Here is a 16,628-nt window from a genome sequence, read left to right on the forward strand (position 1 = left end):
TTTTTTTGTAGTTTTTTTTATTGAATTGATGAATTTCCCCTCTATTCCTAATTTGATGAGAGCTATTATCATGAATGGATCTTGGATTCTGTCAAATGATTTTTCTGCATCTATTGATACAATCATATGATTTTTCTCCTTAAGCCTGTTGCTGTATGATGGATTAAGTTAATTTATTTTTGAATATTGAATCAGCCTTGTGCACCAGGAATAAATTCCACTTGGTCGTGGTGTATAATTCCTTTAACATTGTTGAATTTGACTTGCTAGTATGTTGTTGAGGCTTTTTGCAACTATTTTCAATGAGATGTTGGTCTATAGTTTTCCCTTCTTATAATGTCTTTGGCTTTGGCATTAGAATACTGCTAGCTTCATGGAGTGAGTTAGGAAGTGTTCCATCTGCTTCTGTTTTCTGCAAGAGGTTGTAGAGAATTGGTATAATTTCTTCCCTAAATGTTTGGTAAAATTCACCAGTGAAACCATCTGGGCCTGGTACTTTCTGTTTTAGAAGGTTATTAACTGTTGATTCAATTTCTTTAATATATATAGGCCTATTCAGATTATATAGTCAATTTCTTTAATATATAAACAAGTTATCCTTTACATATTATATATACAGATTATATATTTCTTCTTATATGAGTTTTGATAGATTGTATCTTTCAAATAATTAGCCAATTTCATCTAAGTTATCAAATTTGTGGGCAGATTTGTTTTGTTCATAATATTATTTTATTATCCTTTTAATGTACATGAGATCAGTAGTAATGGCCCTTCTTTCATTTCTGATATTAGTAATTTGTGTCTTCTCACTCCCTTTCTTGGTTAGCCTGGGTAAGGGTTTATCAATTTTATTCATCTTTTCAAAGAACCAGCTTTTCGTTTCATTGATTTTTTTTTTCTATTGCTTTCCTGTTTTCAATTTCATTTATATTTGCTCTGATTCTAATTGTTTCTTCTCTTGGGCTTACTGTGAATTTAATTTTCTCTTCTTTTTCTAGTTTCCTGAAGTGGAAGCTTAGATTAAATATTTTCCAAAATCATTTAGATCTTTTTCCTGTTGTAATATATATGATTTTCCAGCTACTTTCTGTTATGGATTTCTATTTTAATTCCATTGTAATGTGAGTATATAGTTTGTATGATACCTTTTAAATTTGCTAAGGTATGTTTTATGACACATAATGTTTATCTTAGTGAATGTTCCATGTGAACTTGAAAAGACTGTATATCCTGCTATTGTTGGATGAAGTATTTTATAAATGTCAATTAGATCTAGTTGATTGATGGTGCTATTCAGCTCAATATATCCTTACTGATTTTATGCCTGCTGGATATTTCAACTACTGATTGAGGGATGTTGAAGTCTCTATAATAGTGGGTTCATCAGATTTTGCCTCAATTTTGTGACACTCTTTTGTTAGCCACATACACATTAAAGGATCTTATGTCTTGGAGAATTGACACCTCTATCACTATATAATGCCTCTCTTCCTTCCTGATCATTTTCCTTCCTCTAAAGTCAGCTTTGTCTGAAATTAGCTTGCTTTTGATTAGTGTTAGCATGGTATATCTTTCACCATCCCTTTACTTTTAATCTACTTTTATCTTTATATTTAAAGTGTGTTTCTTACAGATAACATATAGTTGGTTATTGGTTTTTTATCCACTCTGGCAGTTTCTGTCTTTTAATTGGTGTATTTATACCATTCACATTTAAAGTGATTATTGATATAGTTGGATTAATATCTACTATATTTGTAACTGTTTTCTGTTCATTGTCCATTTCTTTGTTTCTTTTTCTGTCTTCCACTCTTTCTGCCTTCTCTGGTTTTAATCAAGCATTTTATATGATTCCATTTTCTTTCCTCTCTTATATCAATTATACTTTAAAAAATTTGTAGTGGTTGCCCTAGAGTTTGAAATACACATTTATGACTTATTCAAATAACATTATACCACTTCAGAGGTAGTGCAAGTACCTTATAGCAGAGTATTCCCAATTCCTCCCCCCATCCCTTATAGCATTGCTGTCTTTTGTTTTACTTATCCATAAGCTATAATCACTGAACACATCTTTGCTATTATTGTTTTGAGTAAACTATTATCTATTAAATCAATTAAGAATAAGTAAAATAAAAGATTTGATTTTACTTTCATGAATTCCTTCTCTAGTGCTCTTCCTTTCTTTATGTAGATCCAAGTTTCTGACCTATATCATTTTCCTTTTCTGAACAACTTCTTTTAACATTTCTTATAAGGCAGGTCTCCTGGCAACAAATTCAATCAATTTTTGTTTGTCTGAGAAAGTCTTTATTTCAACTTCATTTTTGAAGAATAATTTTGCTGGATACAGAATACTAGCTTGGTGTTTTTTTCTTTTAACACTTTAAATATTTCACTGCACCCTCTTCTTGCTTGAATGTTTTCTAAAGAGAAGCCACTGTAATTTTTATCCTTTTACCCACCTCTAGCTTCTTTAAAGATTGTCTCTTTGTCTTTGATTTTCTGCAGTTTGAATATGATATGCCTAGGGGTCAACTTTTTGGTATTTGTCCTACTTGATATTCTCTGAGCTTCCTGGATCTGAAGTTTGGTGTCTGTCATTACTTTTAGAAAACTCTTATTTGATATTACTTCAAATATTTCCTCTGTTCCTTCCTCTCTTTCTTCTTCTGGTATTCCCATTACGTGTATATAACCTCATTTGTAATTGTACCACAATCTTTGGACATTCTGTTCCATCTTTTTCATTCTTTTTTTTTTTAATCTTTGCATTTCATGTATAAAGTTTCTATTGACATCTTCAAGCTCACTAATTCTTTACCATCAAAGACATTCTTTTATAGTGGGTTGTGGTTTTTTTTAGCCAAATTTTTATCTTTTAATTCAATGTATTTAAACTTAAAAAAATTCACCCATTTCTCCTACCCCCCAACCCTCACCTATGGCAACCATCAGTCTGTTCTCTGTATCTATGAGCTTGGTTTGTTTGTTTGTTTGTTTATCTATCTATCTTTTTAAATTCTGCATATAAGAAAGATCATACATATGGTATTTGACTTTCTCTGTCTGACTTATTTCACTTAGAATAATGCCCTCAAGGTCCATTTATGTTGTTGCAACTGACAAGATTCCATTCTTTTTTATGGCTGAGTAATATTCCATTGTGTATGTTATACCACATCTTCTTTATCCATTCATCTATTGATGGACACTTAGGTTGTTTCCACATCTTGGCTATCATCAGTAATGCTCCAATGAACATGGGGGTGCATATATATATATATATATATATATATATATATATATATATCTGGGTTAGTGTTTTCTTTTTCTTCAGATAAATACCCAGGAGTGGAATTGCTGGATTAATTGGTAGTTCTATTTTTAATCTCTTGAGGGACCTCCAGACTCTTTTCCATAGTAGCTGCACCAATTTATATTCCCATCAACAGTGCACAAATGTTCCCTTTTCTCCACATCCTCGCCAACACCTGCTATTTCTTGTCTTTTTGATAATAGCCATTCTAACAAGTGTGAGGTGGTATTTCATTGTGGTTTTGATTTGCATTTCCCTGATGATAAATGATGTAGAGCATCTTTTCATGCACTGGTTGGCCATCTGGATGTCTTTGGAAAAAACTGTCTATTCAGATGTCCTGCCCATTTTTAAATTGGGTTGTTTGGGTATTTTGCCATTGAGTTGGATGAGTTCTTCATATATTTTTGTTTTTGTTGTTGTGTTTTTTTTTTATTACTCAAAGAAGCTTCATTTTTTTATTTAGCTTTCTGACTCTGCGCTTGTGCTTTCAACACTTTCACAACGATTTTCTGCTCCTCAATGAGGAAAGCATGCTTGATCCTGTCACGGACACATTTAGCACACATGGAACCACCATAGGCCCGGCTAACATGTTTTTTCATTTTAGACAACCTCATAAGAACTTTAGGTCTCAAAGCATGAACTCCTCGAAGTTGGCCTGGGCACACGCCACATGCGGATTTTGGTGCTTTCCCAACTTACTTGGTATAAAGGTAAACAATTCTATTACTAGGGGTTCGGGACAGTCTGGTTTTGTCAGAGGCTGTATTGAAGGACAGCCTACGACGGTATGTCAAACACTGAACCATCCTGAATGCCTCTAGGTACTGCCCCCGGAAGAGGAAGAAGAGACTCTTCATATATTTTGGATGTTAGCCCTTATCAAATATATGATTTGAAAATATTTTCTCCCATTCAGTAGGCTGCCTTTTCATTTTGTTGATGGTTTCCTTTGCTCTGTAGTAGCTTTTTAGTTTGATGTAGTCCCACTTGTTTATTTTTGCTTTTGTTTCTTTTCTTTTGGTGTCAGATTCAAAAAATTGTCACCAAGACTTATGTCAAGTAGCTTACTACCTATGTTTTCTTCTAGGAGTTTTATGGTTTCAAGCTTTCAAGTCTTTAATCCATTTTTAGTTAATTTTTGTGTATGATGTAAGATAGTGCTCTGGTTTCATTCTTTTGCATGTGATTGTTCAATTATATGAACACTATTTATTGAAGAGACTATCCTTTTCCCATTGCATATTCTTGGCTCCATTGTCATAAGTTAATTGACCACATATGTGTGGGTTTATTTCTAGGCTCTCTATTCTGTTCCATTGAGCTATGTGTCCATTGTTATGCAATACCATACTGTTTTAATTACTATAATTTTGCAATATAGTTTGAAATCAGGGAGTATGATGCCTCCAGCTTTTTTCTTCTTTCTCAACATTGCTTTGGCTATTTGGAGTCTTTTATGGTTCCATACAAATTTTCAGGTTGCTTGTCCTATTTCTGTGAAAAAAATGCCATTGAAATTGTGATAAGGATTGCACTGAATCTTATATTTCTTTGGGCAGTATGGACGTTTTAACAGTATTAATTCTTCCAATCCATGAGCATGGAATATCTTTCCATTTATTTGTGTCTTCATTTTCTTTCATTAATGTCTTTTAGTTTTCAATATACAGGTCTTTCACCTCCTTGGGTTTTTTTCTTTGTTTGTTTTTTGTGGTACACGGGCCTCTCACTGTTGCGGCCTCTCCCATTGCAGAGCACAGGCTCCGGACGCGCAGGCCCAGCGGCCATGGCTCACGGGCCCAGCCACTCCACAGCACGTGGGATCCTCCCGGACCGAGGCACAAACCTGCATCCCCTGCATCAGCAGGCGGACTCCCAACCACTGTGCCACCAGGGAAGCCCTCCTTGGGTTCTTTTAAATGAAAATATACTTTATTGCTGAAAAATGCTAACCATCATCTGAGCCTTCTGAGTGAGTCACCACCTCCTTGGTTTAACTTATTTTTAGGTATTTTATTCTTTTTAGTGCAATTTTAAATGGAATTGTTTTCTTAATTTCTCTTTCTGATAGTTCATTATTAGCGTATAGAAACAGAAGTGATTTTTGTTTATTGATTTTTGTATCCCGCAACTTTATTAGTTCTAACAGTTTTTTGATGGAGTCTTCAGGGTTTTCTGTATATAATATCATATCATGTACAAATAGTGATAGTGCTGCTTCTTCCTTTCCAATTTGGATGCCTTTTATTTATTTATTTATTTTGCCTAATTACTGTGGCTAGGACTTCCAATACTGTGTTGAATAAAAGTAGCAAGAGTGGGCATTCTTGTCTTTTTCCTGATCTTAGAGGAAAAGCCGCCAGCTTTTCACCATTGAGTATGAAGTTAGCTGTGGACTTTTCATCTAACTTGTCAGCTAATATGGCCTTTATTAAGTTGAGGTAACACACTTTTTGAGAGTTTTATCATAAATGGATGTTGAATTTTGTCAAATGTTTTTTTTTTCATCTACTGAGATGATCATATGATTTTTGTCACTCATTTTGGTAATGTGGCATATCACATTGATTGACTTGCAAATGTTGAATCATCCTTGCATTCCTGGAATAATTCTCACTTGATCATAGTGTGTATGATCTTTTTAATGTATTGTTGACTGGTTTCCTATTATTTTGTTGAGGACTTTTGCATCTATGTTCATAAGGAATATTGTCTTGTATTTTTTTTCTTATGGCATCCTCATGTGACTTGGATATCAGGGTAATGCTGGCCTCGTAAAATGAGTTTGGGAGAGTTCCTTCCTCTTCAAATTTTTGGAAGAGTTTGAGAAGGATGGCTATTAATTCAATTATCTTTGAATGTTTGGTAGAATTCAACAGTTAAGCCTTCTGTTCCTGGACTTTTGTTTGTTGGGAGGTTTTTGATTACTGATTTAATTTCCTTCTAGCAATCGGTCTGTTCAGATTTTCTATTTTATCATTATTCAGTCTTAATACATTGTATGTTTCTAGGAATTCATTCATTTCTTCTAGGTTGTCCAAATTGTTGGCACATAATTGTCATCTCTTAAGATCCTTTGTGTTTCTGTGATATCAGCTGTAATATCTCCTCTTTCATTTCTGAGTCTGGTTCTGATGCTTGGTTTATCTCTCCAGACTGTATTTCTAGCCTTTTAATATGCCTTGTAATTTTTGGCTGAAAGCTAGACATGATATACTGGGTAAAAGTAACTGAGGTAGGTAGGCCAGTAATGTAAGGTTTTATGCTCATCTGACTCTCAGAGTTAGGCTGTGTTTACTGTTTGCTGTAACTGTGGTGTCAAAGGCTAAAATTGTCTCCATAGTTCTTGTCTTAGCCTCTTCATGTGGTCTTTGGATGTCCCTAGAAACTTCTTAAGTAGGGTCTGAGACTTGCAGTGTTTTTGTTGTTTGTTTGTTTTTGTTTGTTTAACATCTTTAATGGAGTATAATTGCTTTATAATGGTGTGTTAATTTCTGCTTTATAACAAAGTGAATCAGCTATATATATACATATATCCCCATATCTCCTCCCTCTTGTGTCTCCCTCCCATCCTCCCTATCCCACCCCTCTAGGTGGTCACAAATCACCGAGCTAATCTCCCTGTGCTATGCGGCTGCTTCCCACTAGCTATCTATTTTACATTTGGTAGTGTATATACGTCAATGCTACTCTCTCACTTCGTCCCAACTTACCCTTCACCCTCCCCGTGTCCTCAAGTCCATTCTCTACGTTTGCATTTTTACTCCTGTCCTGCCCCTAGGTTCTTCAGAACCTTTTTTTTTTTTTTTAGATTCCATATATATGTGTTAGCATATGGTATTTGTTTTTCTCTTTCTGACTTACTTCACTCTGTATGACAGACTCTAGGTCCATCCACCTCACTACAGATAACTCAATTTCATTTCTTTTTATGGCTGAGTAATATTCCATTGTATATATGTGCCACCTCTTCTTTATCCATTCATCTGTTGCTGGACACTTAGGTTGCTTCCATGTCCTGGCTATTGTAAATAAAGCTCTGGCAGTGTTTTTAGCTGTAATCCCCTCTTATACAGGAGTGCTGTTAATGTGGTGATAAAGTGTGGATAGAATAGAAGCATTCATTAGTCTTATGATTAGGTCTCAATCTTTTAGTGTGCCTGAGTTGGGTCTTTCCTATCCCCCAGGTCAGTTCAGCTCTGGTAAAACCCCAGTCAGTTAGGCTCTGATAAAAGTTTTCCTTGGGGCTTCCCTGGTGGCACAGTGTTGGGAGTCCGCCTGTCAATGCGGGGGGCATGGGTTCATTCCCCAGTCCGGGAGGATCCCGCATGCCGGGAGCGGCTGGGCCCGTGGGTCATGGCTGCTGAGCCTGCGCGTCCAGAGCCTGTGCTCCGCAGCAGGAGAGGCCACAGCAGTGAGAGGCCCGCGTGCCACCAAAAAAAAAAAAAAAAAAAAAAAACAAAAGTTTTCCTTGAGGGCAAGCCTTGTTAAAGAGAATAGAGAGGTCTGGATATATTTCAAAATGGCTGCTTTTCCTCTCCCCTTGCTAGAAGGACAAGAGAATTTTTCTCCAGTCTTCACTATGAGAACCTGGTAGCACTCTTGAAGGTAAAATGCATGAAAGTGTGGAGAACCCCGTAAGGCTGGGCCCACTGGGGACTTTTAGCCCTTGAGCTAGTCCACACTGAGCATCTAGCAATTTGTCAATTACAGTTTTAAAGTCTTCTTACTGATACTGGCTTCAGCTGCAGGCTTCTCTTCCTAGTCTGCTATGAGTCTCCATATCCACTGGTCTGTCTCTCCATCTTACAGAACAGCAGTTTGCCTTGTGACCTTAATTCTCTGATGGATCTAAGAAGTGATTTTAAGTTTGCTCAGCTTTTTTCTTATTGTGAGTATGGGGGTGATGGCTTTCAAGTGCTTGACACATGAAGCCAGAAATTGGAAGTATATACATTTATTTTTTAATTTTCAAAACACATCTAGAAAAACATGAATCTTTCTGAAGTTTCAGCTTACCTGAAAATATGTACAGGCTGTGTGGCTTTGTGCAATTAATTTAATCCATCTCTTCATCTATAAAATAAGCATAATAATAACTACTTTGCTGGATTGTTATAAGACCTAAATGAGATATGTAAAGCATCTAGCAAAGTGCATGGCTCACATATATTCAATAAATGTTAGCTTTAGTTATGGTGTCATTTATCTTCATCAGAACCCTAGGCTTGAATAGAGACAAAGTGTACAAAGTATTCCTCATTTAGAAGATGAATCAGAAAAAAATGGCCCACTTGCCTTATTGTCAGTTTGTGATTGAGTCAGGACCAGACTCAGGCTAGGACTGCTGCTGGCTTCCATGGCCCTGATGTTATTACAAGACCCCTTTTCTTAATATCAGATAGCAAACAGCCTGGCCACATTGATCAAAACCTGTCAGATCTCAAATTTACTACTATAAAAGCAGTCCCAGGGACTGCACAGCTGTCTGTCCCACTCTGATGTATTTGTGGGGTTTGCCTGCAGAAAGCATGATGTTTACAAATAGAGGGTATTAGAATGATAGAGAAATGTAGCCTGTTACCACGGAAACAGACATGTGACAGTGGTAGTGCTCTGAGTAGGTATGAAAAAGGTTCTGGAGCATATAGAGAAAATAAATCTATATATCTAAAAAGGTATAGAACTCAGCAGAGGTTACTGCTTTTGCTCTGGTCAAGATGTTCATATCTAATATGGGATAGTTCTAGCTCCCTGGTATTTTCTCTCCAGAAGACGGGAAACCACAATGGCCTCAAACAAAAGAAATGAGAATGGCAGATATAGAACCAGAGCTTAGAGGACCATGTTGAAACTCATAAGAATTATTTACTGGCCATGGTGGTTTTCCATCTTCTAGAGAGAAAATACCCGGGAGCTAGAACTCCTATACTGCTGAGATGATGTACTCACTAGCACCTATGAGAAGTGCGATACAATCTAAGGATAATCTTGTCCATATTTTTTCATCCTCATTTTTTTCTGAGGGATATGCCAAATGTCCACTGAATAGATGGAAGCTCTCTGGGAGCCCTTCTGTGACACAAGAAGAAGTGGAAGATAGGGCTTTGAGCCCCTGTTATTCTCAACACTCTTCATGGCATGGCCATTTTGGAAAATAAAGATAAAAAATTTAGTTAGCTCCTTGCCTCCCACTGTATACCAAATCTATACCAGATTAATTAAAGATTTAAATATGAAAAATGAAATCATGAAAGAACTAGAAAAATATAAAGAGCTACCTATATAATGCTGTTGTATCCAAATTTAAAATGATAATGTAGAAATGTAGCTATTGACATAGAAGAAAGTTATCAAACAACATTTTTATTTGATCCCATTTTTTAAAAATACATATTTATATGCATAGGAAATTTCTAGATATGCAGAAAATGTTAATAGTGGTTATTTGTGAGTAGTTTTTTAAGCTATTTTTTTCCTTTTTGCTTCCCTTTTCTATGTATGTAGGTGTGCATGCATTTAAGTATGTATAATGAGTAGGTATTTCTGGTATAAAAATAATAAAAGTTAACAAAATTTTTTTAACATCTTTATTGGAGTATAATTGCTTTACAATGGTGTGTTAGTTTCTGCTGTACAACAAAGTAAGTCAGCTATACGTATACATATATCCCCATATCCCCTACCTCTGCATCTCCCTCCCACCCTCCCTATCCCACCCCTCTAAGTGGTCACAAATCACCGAGCTGATCTCCCTGTGCTATGCGGCTGCTTCCTACTAGCTATCTGTTTTACATTTGGTAGTGTGTATATGTCCATGCCACTCTCTCACTTCATCCCAGCTTACCCTTTCCCCTCCCCGTGTCCTCAAGTCCATTCTCTACGTCTGCGTCTTTATTCCTGTCCTGCCCCTAGGTTCATCAGAACCATTTTTTGTTTAGACTCCATATATATGTGTTAGCATATGGTATTTGTTTTCCTCTTTCTGACTTACTTCACTCTGTATGACAGACTCTAGGTCCATCCATCTCATAAAGGTTAACGAAAATTTTTTAACTTCCCTTTCCCTCTTTTCCCTTGTAGATACAGGTCAGACTTCCTCCAGGAATTTATTTTTCCTCAGCTAGCCAGTATAATTCCTTAAGTCTCCTCCCTTTAGTACTTTCCTATTCAACTGTAAGTTCTCTGAGGATAGAGTTGTGTTTCATTATTTACGGTGCCTTCCCTAGGTGTGCTCAATAAGGACTAGGTGCATGGTGATCGTCTGATTTCCTCAAAGCCTGCTTTGAAGTCTGATGTAATAGTACTTACCCTTTAACCAGCTGAAATGGTCAGCAACTTGGCCAGGGCTAACACAATCTGTCTGTGAGGCCAGTGGCTGCAATGGCTGTCATCTCACTGCTTTCCCAGGCTGAGGTGGCTGACTGTTTGGCTGGTAGCTGGTTGATGGGGTTGTAGGCCTTTCTGTGTAAATCCTTCCCCAGACAGCTTTCTGGTTCAAGGAGGTGGCCCTTCTCAGGCTGCCTCTTAGTCAATAGTATCTGTGTAGCTGTGCTTCCTTGCCAGAACCTCTGTGTACATTCTCAGGAGCTCTCAATGTTGTTAAAAACATACAAGAGGGCTTCCCTGGTGGCGCAGTGCTTAAGAATCCGCCTGCCAATGCAGGGGACACGGGTTCGAGCCCTGGTCTGGGAAGATCCCACATGCCATGGAGCAACTAGGCCCGTGAGCCACAACTACTGAGCCTGCGCGTCTGGAGCCTGCACTCCGCAACAAGAGAGGCCGCGATAGTGAGAGGCCCGCGCACCGTGATGAAGAGTGGCCCCCGCTCGCCGCAACTGGAGAAAGCCCTCGCACAGAAACGAGGACCCAACGCAGCCAAAAATAAATAAATAAATACATTGATTAATTAATTAAAAAAAAAAATACAAGATAGGCAGTAAAGAAAGAAGACCAAGAACTGGGAGGAGAGAAAGAAAGAAAAAAATGAGGATAAAAGAATGGAGGATCATGACCTTAAGTGCAGCAGGTTGCTTAACCCAACCATAAACATCCCCTGCGCATAATAATACCTACTGTTGCACGTGAAATTACTTTGCCAGGGAAGTCTACACAGACATTGGTTTTCGAGGGACCTGTGCAAGCTCTGATGGCCACGCTGGCAGCCCTCCAAGTTAGAGACTTTACTGACTTCTGATTGAAGTCTGCTCAGACAGAATCTTTGATAGAGCTTGCTCTTATAGGTAAACACCATTCCAAGCTTGTTGCAAGAATAAAATGAGATGATAGATGGAAATAGATTTTTTAGTCTATAGAACAGTATACAAATGCTGGTCTTTTTGTGAGCTCCTGAGGGCACTGACGGGTTTAATTGTTGTCCAGTAGGGTCTTCATGGGAATTTGGAACAGATTTTTAAATATGTGCACCTAAAGAAAATCAAATCCACCTACAGAATGAAGTGAATTGAGTCCCCAGTAGGGAAAAACATGCCTGCATGTCTGGGAGACACCTAAACTGCGTATGTCTGAGGAGTGATTGTTACCTAACTATATGAGAAAAGCCTTGGGTTTTCTGAGTGCCCTCAATTGATTAGAAATGTTTTCTTTAGAAGTAATTCCCCAGAAAATGCTTGTGATTTCATTGTCGATGAAACTGTTGACACTTCTTTTAAAGCGTCTGTGAACTTATGTTAAATTACAGTGGGAGTGCATGTGGCCCCCAGATGAATGTTTTATGGTTGCACCGTTTTAATAACTATTTGAATAGCGATAAGGAAGTGACTAAAAAACTGCCACTGCTCTGCTCCTTCCATGAAAATGACCCTTTTCTCCTTCCAGCTTCAACACATGAGACTTCACATCAGTTCCTGACCTGAATGCGTGACTCTTCAATCTCAGGACTTGCATAATTAATGGAATGCCGTCCTAAGGTTGTTGAGTTCTGCATTTCTGGGCATTTCATCTTTATGGCAAAGTACCCATTCCCTCACTCCAAAGACTAAGCCTGAAAGATTTTTCTTCCTAGGGAAGAATCTTCCTTGTAACTTTATTGTTACAACAGTCAGAGACAGATTGGGGAGGTTTGATAGTTGGGCGATATCTTGCCAATAACCTGACCCTTGGCATGGGGCTCCCTCAAATTTGCAGTGTCTTGGGGATTCCTCCTGTTACTGTCTTGAAGAATAAACACTTTATGTTAATCTCCAGTGACTTAGTTTTCCATTTTCTCTTTTTAACAGGTCCAGTTAAAAACAAGAAAAAGGGTAAGTCAAGCTCCTGATTTTGTAAAATTGCTGTCATGTCTTTTCTAAAATTAGAAGAAAAAATCAAGGGAGAAGAATTTTTGTATTCGTTCAACGCTGGTTGTCCATTATTTTACTCAATCATGTGTGATCTTCTTGAGTATTGTAGCTTCCAAGGAATAAGAAATATATATCATTTTTCAGTGATGATCCATGAAAGATAGAATTGCTTCCTAGCAACATGTGAAAGTTGTTTTTGCTTTTCTTTCTTGCTACCTCTTCCATACAATTCATTTTACATCTCTTTCCTTCATTCTTCCTTACTCTTTCCCCTGCCCTTCTCCTTTCTCCTTTTTTTCCCCTCCTTTATCAAATCAGTGTCCAGGTATGAATGAAGTCCTGAGACTGCTTGTAGGGACTAGGTATACTACCTCTTGAGAGATGTCAGTATCCTATTTTTTGGCCTAAAAGCTATCCCTCTCCTATTTCTCAGATAGTCAAGGAAGGTATTTCTTGCTCTGGGGTTTCAATATCATTTTCTCTGTGATGGAAAAACTCAGCTGTAGTAGTACCCTGATCATTTAGTCTTTTCCAAGAATCTCCTAGTTGAGTGGATCCACTGTGCCGTTGTTGGGTCTGTAAGTCTCCAGTGTACTTGCAATGGGAATGGCCCACGAGTTTGTACAAATGCTTGCCTGCCTGAAGAGGAGAACCCAAACACAGAACAGGTTCCAAAAGACAGGACCAGGCAATGTGGTCCACTCCTTAGGACTAAAGGAACCAACCATGAAACGAGTTTTAAGTACCTATTTTTTTCTGTGTTCTGACCTGGGAGGAAAATAGAGTGAAATTCATGAGTTTTCATTAAAATGCTCTAAGCAAAATGATTCTGTCTGTTGACATTTCTGGAGCTTTACAGAGTAGATTATCAACCCCAGACTAGGCCCAAAAGACTGGCTTCAGCTGCCTCCTGCCACTTCTCTGAGTACTAGGGTACTCTGGTGGCTTGAGATGCCATGGCCCACATGGGAAACCTGTGTCCCTGTTGTAAAGAAGCTGAAGAATGGCCTGGCCCCTAAGGACCTGAGCTGAGCAAAATTGGGAAATAGCCAGAGAACTGGAGTCAGTGAGGAAACCTTTCTTTGTGGAGCCTGGACATTCACCAAGCTATTCTGTCTTTTAAGAAAGTAAATGTGACTTTCTTTTTTATATATAAATTTGTTTGTTTGTTTGTTTGTTTGTTTTTGGCTGCGTTGGGTCTTTGTTGCTGTGCACGGGCTTTCTCTAGTTGCAGCGAGCGGGGGCTACTCTTCGTTGCGGTGCACGGGTTTCTCATTGCGGTGGCTTCTCTTGTTGTGGAGCATGGGCTCTAGGCACGCAGACTTCAGTAGTTGTGGCTTGCGGGATCTAGAGCGCAGGCTCAGTAGTTGTGGCGCACGGGGCTTAGTTGCTCCGCGGCATGTGGGAACTTCCCGGACCAGGGTTCGAACTCGTGTCCCCTGCATTGGCAGGCGGATTCTTAAACACTGCGCCACCAGGGAAGCCCAAATTTGACTTTCAAGTGTGTAGTTTTCCATTCTTATCACATCCCTTTAAGACAGAAATTTTAACAAACCTAGAAAGCTCCCCTGGCCTGGACAAGGACACCCTCTGCTCCTAGCACAAGCCCAGGGATGACTTCCTTTCTTTCTTTCTTTTTTTAAATAAATTTATTTATTTTTTATTTATTTCTGGCTGCATTGGGTCTTCATTGCTGCATGCGGGCTTTCTAATTGCAGCGAGCGGGGGCTATTCTTCATTGCAGTGCGTGTACCTCTTATTGCGGTGGCTTATCATTGCAGAGCATGGGCTCTAGGCGTGCAGGCTTCAGTAGTTGTGGCATGCGGGCTCAGTAGTTGTGGTGCACTGGCTTAGTTGCTCCGTAGCATGTGGGATCTTCCCGGACCAGGGATCGAACCTGTGTCCCTTCCATTGGCAGGTGGATTCTTAACCACTGCACCACCAGGGAAGTCCCCTTCCTTTCTTTCTTAATAGGTAGACTTCAGAGCACTGTCTAATGACAGCTACTAAGTTTTTTTCCACTCACTCATTCACTAGACAGTGAATAAGCATCTTGTAATTGTCAGGAAGAGAGATACAGAGATGAAGAAAAATGGTTCCTGCCCTCCAAAATCTCCCGGTATAGTTGGAGTCACGGAAGCACACACAAATAATTGAAGTACAGTATTTTAAAAAGTGCAATCATAGAAGCATGAGCTTCCCATGCTTGGTCCCACATCTCAGATAAAACATTATCTAACCTAGACTTTGAAGGATGAGGAAAAAAGAAGGGGAAGAATATTCCAGCAAAGAAAACTACATACTGAAATCTCTCAGAGCCATGGAAGAACATGTCATGTCTGGGGGAACAGCAAGTAGGCTAGTGATTTACCCAAATATAGGGCATGTGTGTGGTGGGGAGCAGCACCCATGTGAAGTGTCATCCAAGGGGTGAGCACCGAGAGAACACACTTGCTGGTGGTAATGGAAGGCAGTTGTCTAGGCAAGAAGCTCTGAAATTACAAACTCAAGAGATCCCAATGCCTCTGGCAGTGACTTGGATCACTGCCCAGCACTGCTACCTTGTATGTGGGCCACTATTGGGAAGAGAATGCACATAGGCTTTAAACATTTGCCTTGGCTGAAAGTGATTTAGAAGCCATTTAATACTGATTTCCTTGGACACAGTGAATAGACACATGCCTGAAGAGGTAACTGAGTTGTTCATTTAATTTCCATCCTTTAATGGAATTTTCCCCCTCCCATAACTCTCTCTCCCTCTCTCTTTCTCTCTCTCCCCCCCTCTTGCTTTTAGTTCATTCTTTCAACAATTTGAGCTTCACTAAAAGAACGTGTGTATTCTTGCATCTACGACTACACAGGGTAACTTGATAAGTACAAAAGTCTCTGGGCTTTTGTATCGTGAGGTGCTCTGTTAAAGTAAGGAAATCCAGAGAAGGAATGCAGTCCTCTAAAGTCATCTTCTTGGTCCAGGGGCCAACTTTCTGTAAGGATGCAGGGATGAGAAGCACAGTTACCTAAACCTGGTTGCAGAGGAGCAAAGAGGACCAGCTGCAGAACTAGATCCCAGCAGGAGCTTGTTCCCAGATGCCTTCTAGCATTTTCATAAGTGAACATTCTCTGTTTACACTGCAACCATTATTCACTTTCACTGCAGGAGTTTCTGGCTCTAGTTCTTCCAAAATTACATTAACAATCACAGGAGACTCACAGTCTTGACACTAAAGTTCACACTACCCACAGAAGCCCCTCTAGCTCAAAAATCACTGTTAGGCCTGGACATTCTGGGACAGAGGACAGCCTACTATGCACCATCCCCTGTGTCTGTGCCACTCAGAGAAGAGTGAGAGAGAAGCAGACTTTATAACCAGGCTAGGGAAGTTTCCTGACTGCCAGGGGTAAGTCAGTCCTTCTTATGGAACCTCCGTCTTGGGAGGAAACTTAGAGAAATCATTGAGGCCAAGCGCCTCGTTTTACCGATGGAGAAACTAAGGCTCAGGGAGAGGAAGGGATTTACCCAAAGTATACGTCCGTGGCAGAGCTGAGGCTTACAGCCTTATCTCCTGACTACAGATTCCTTGTTTTTTCCACTACACTAGCCGGAATTGAAACTTGGGCGCTGAATAAGCCTGACTTGGAAGCTGCCCAAATCTGAAGGGAGATGGCTTTCCTGTTCGGCATCTTAAAATTTGCTAGATCTCGAAACTGGGCAGATTCAATCTTTTGCTGCTAAGTGCAGGGAAAACGCTAAGACTCCTGTCTCTCCGTGAGAGAGAAGCTCTATGCACCTTCCTTACTTTCCTCCCTGGGGAAGGGGCCCCGCGATGACCCTGTTGTTCCATTGCAAATGCAGATGTGGTTAGACATGGACAAGTGACTTCTTGAATGGCATTGCCATGGGGATTGGGTTTCTTGAGCATGCGGCATTCTTCTTAAAAGAGGACCTGATAAATCAGAACAGGATTCTCCTCCCTGAGAGCCCAGGGAGCCAGGAGGCA

The 16,628-nt window shown here is 39.2% G+C and overlaps 1 protein-coding gene and 1 pseudogene across 9 annotated transcripts in view; one reads left to right on the top strand and one right to left on the bottom strand.

Moving 5' to 3' along the window:
- Window positions 1–16,628, top strand: part of EDA (ectodysplasin A) — a gene marked incomplete at both ends in the record, with an annotated part of 411,330 nt that overhangs the window by 385,121 nt on the left and 9,581 nt on the right. For 6 of the 8 annotated variants that reach the window (XM_079728225.1, XM_079728226.1, XM_079728228.1 and 3 more), the window contains one exon: window positions 12,568–12,591. The exons of the other annotated variants lie outside the window; for them this stretch is intronic. In XM_079728225.1, the coding sequence (XP_079584351.1) occupies window positions 12,568–12,591 (24 nt within the window). The remainder of the gene's footprint in view (window positions 1–12,567; window positions 12,592–16,628) is intronic. 8 annotated transcript variants of the gene reach the window in all.
- On the bottom strand, window positions 3,776–4,137 carry LOC307069914 (large ribosomal subunit protein eL34-like; annotated as a pseudogene). Its single transcript has one exon. The product of its transcript is annotated as a large ribosomal subunit protein eL34-like (transcript).

This window comes from Hyperoodon ampullatus (genome assembly GCF_949752795.1).
Source record: "Hyperoodon ampullatus genome assembly, chromosome: X".
NCBI lineage: Eukaryota > Metazoa > Chordata > Mammalia > Artiodactyla > Ziphiidae > Hyperoodon > Hyperoodon ampullatus.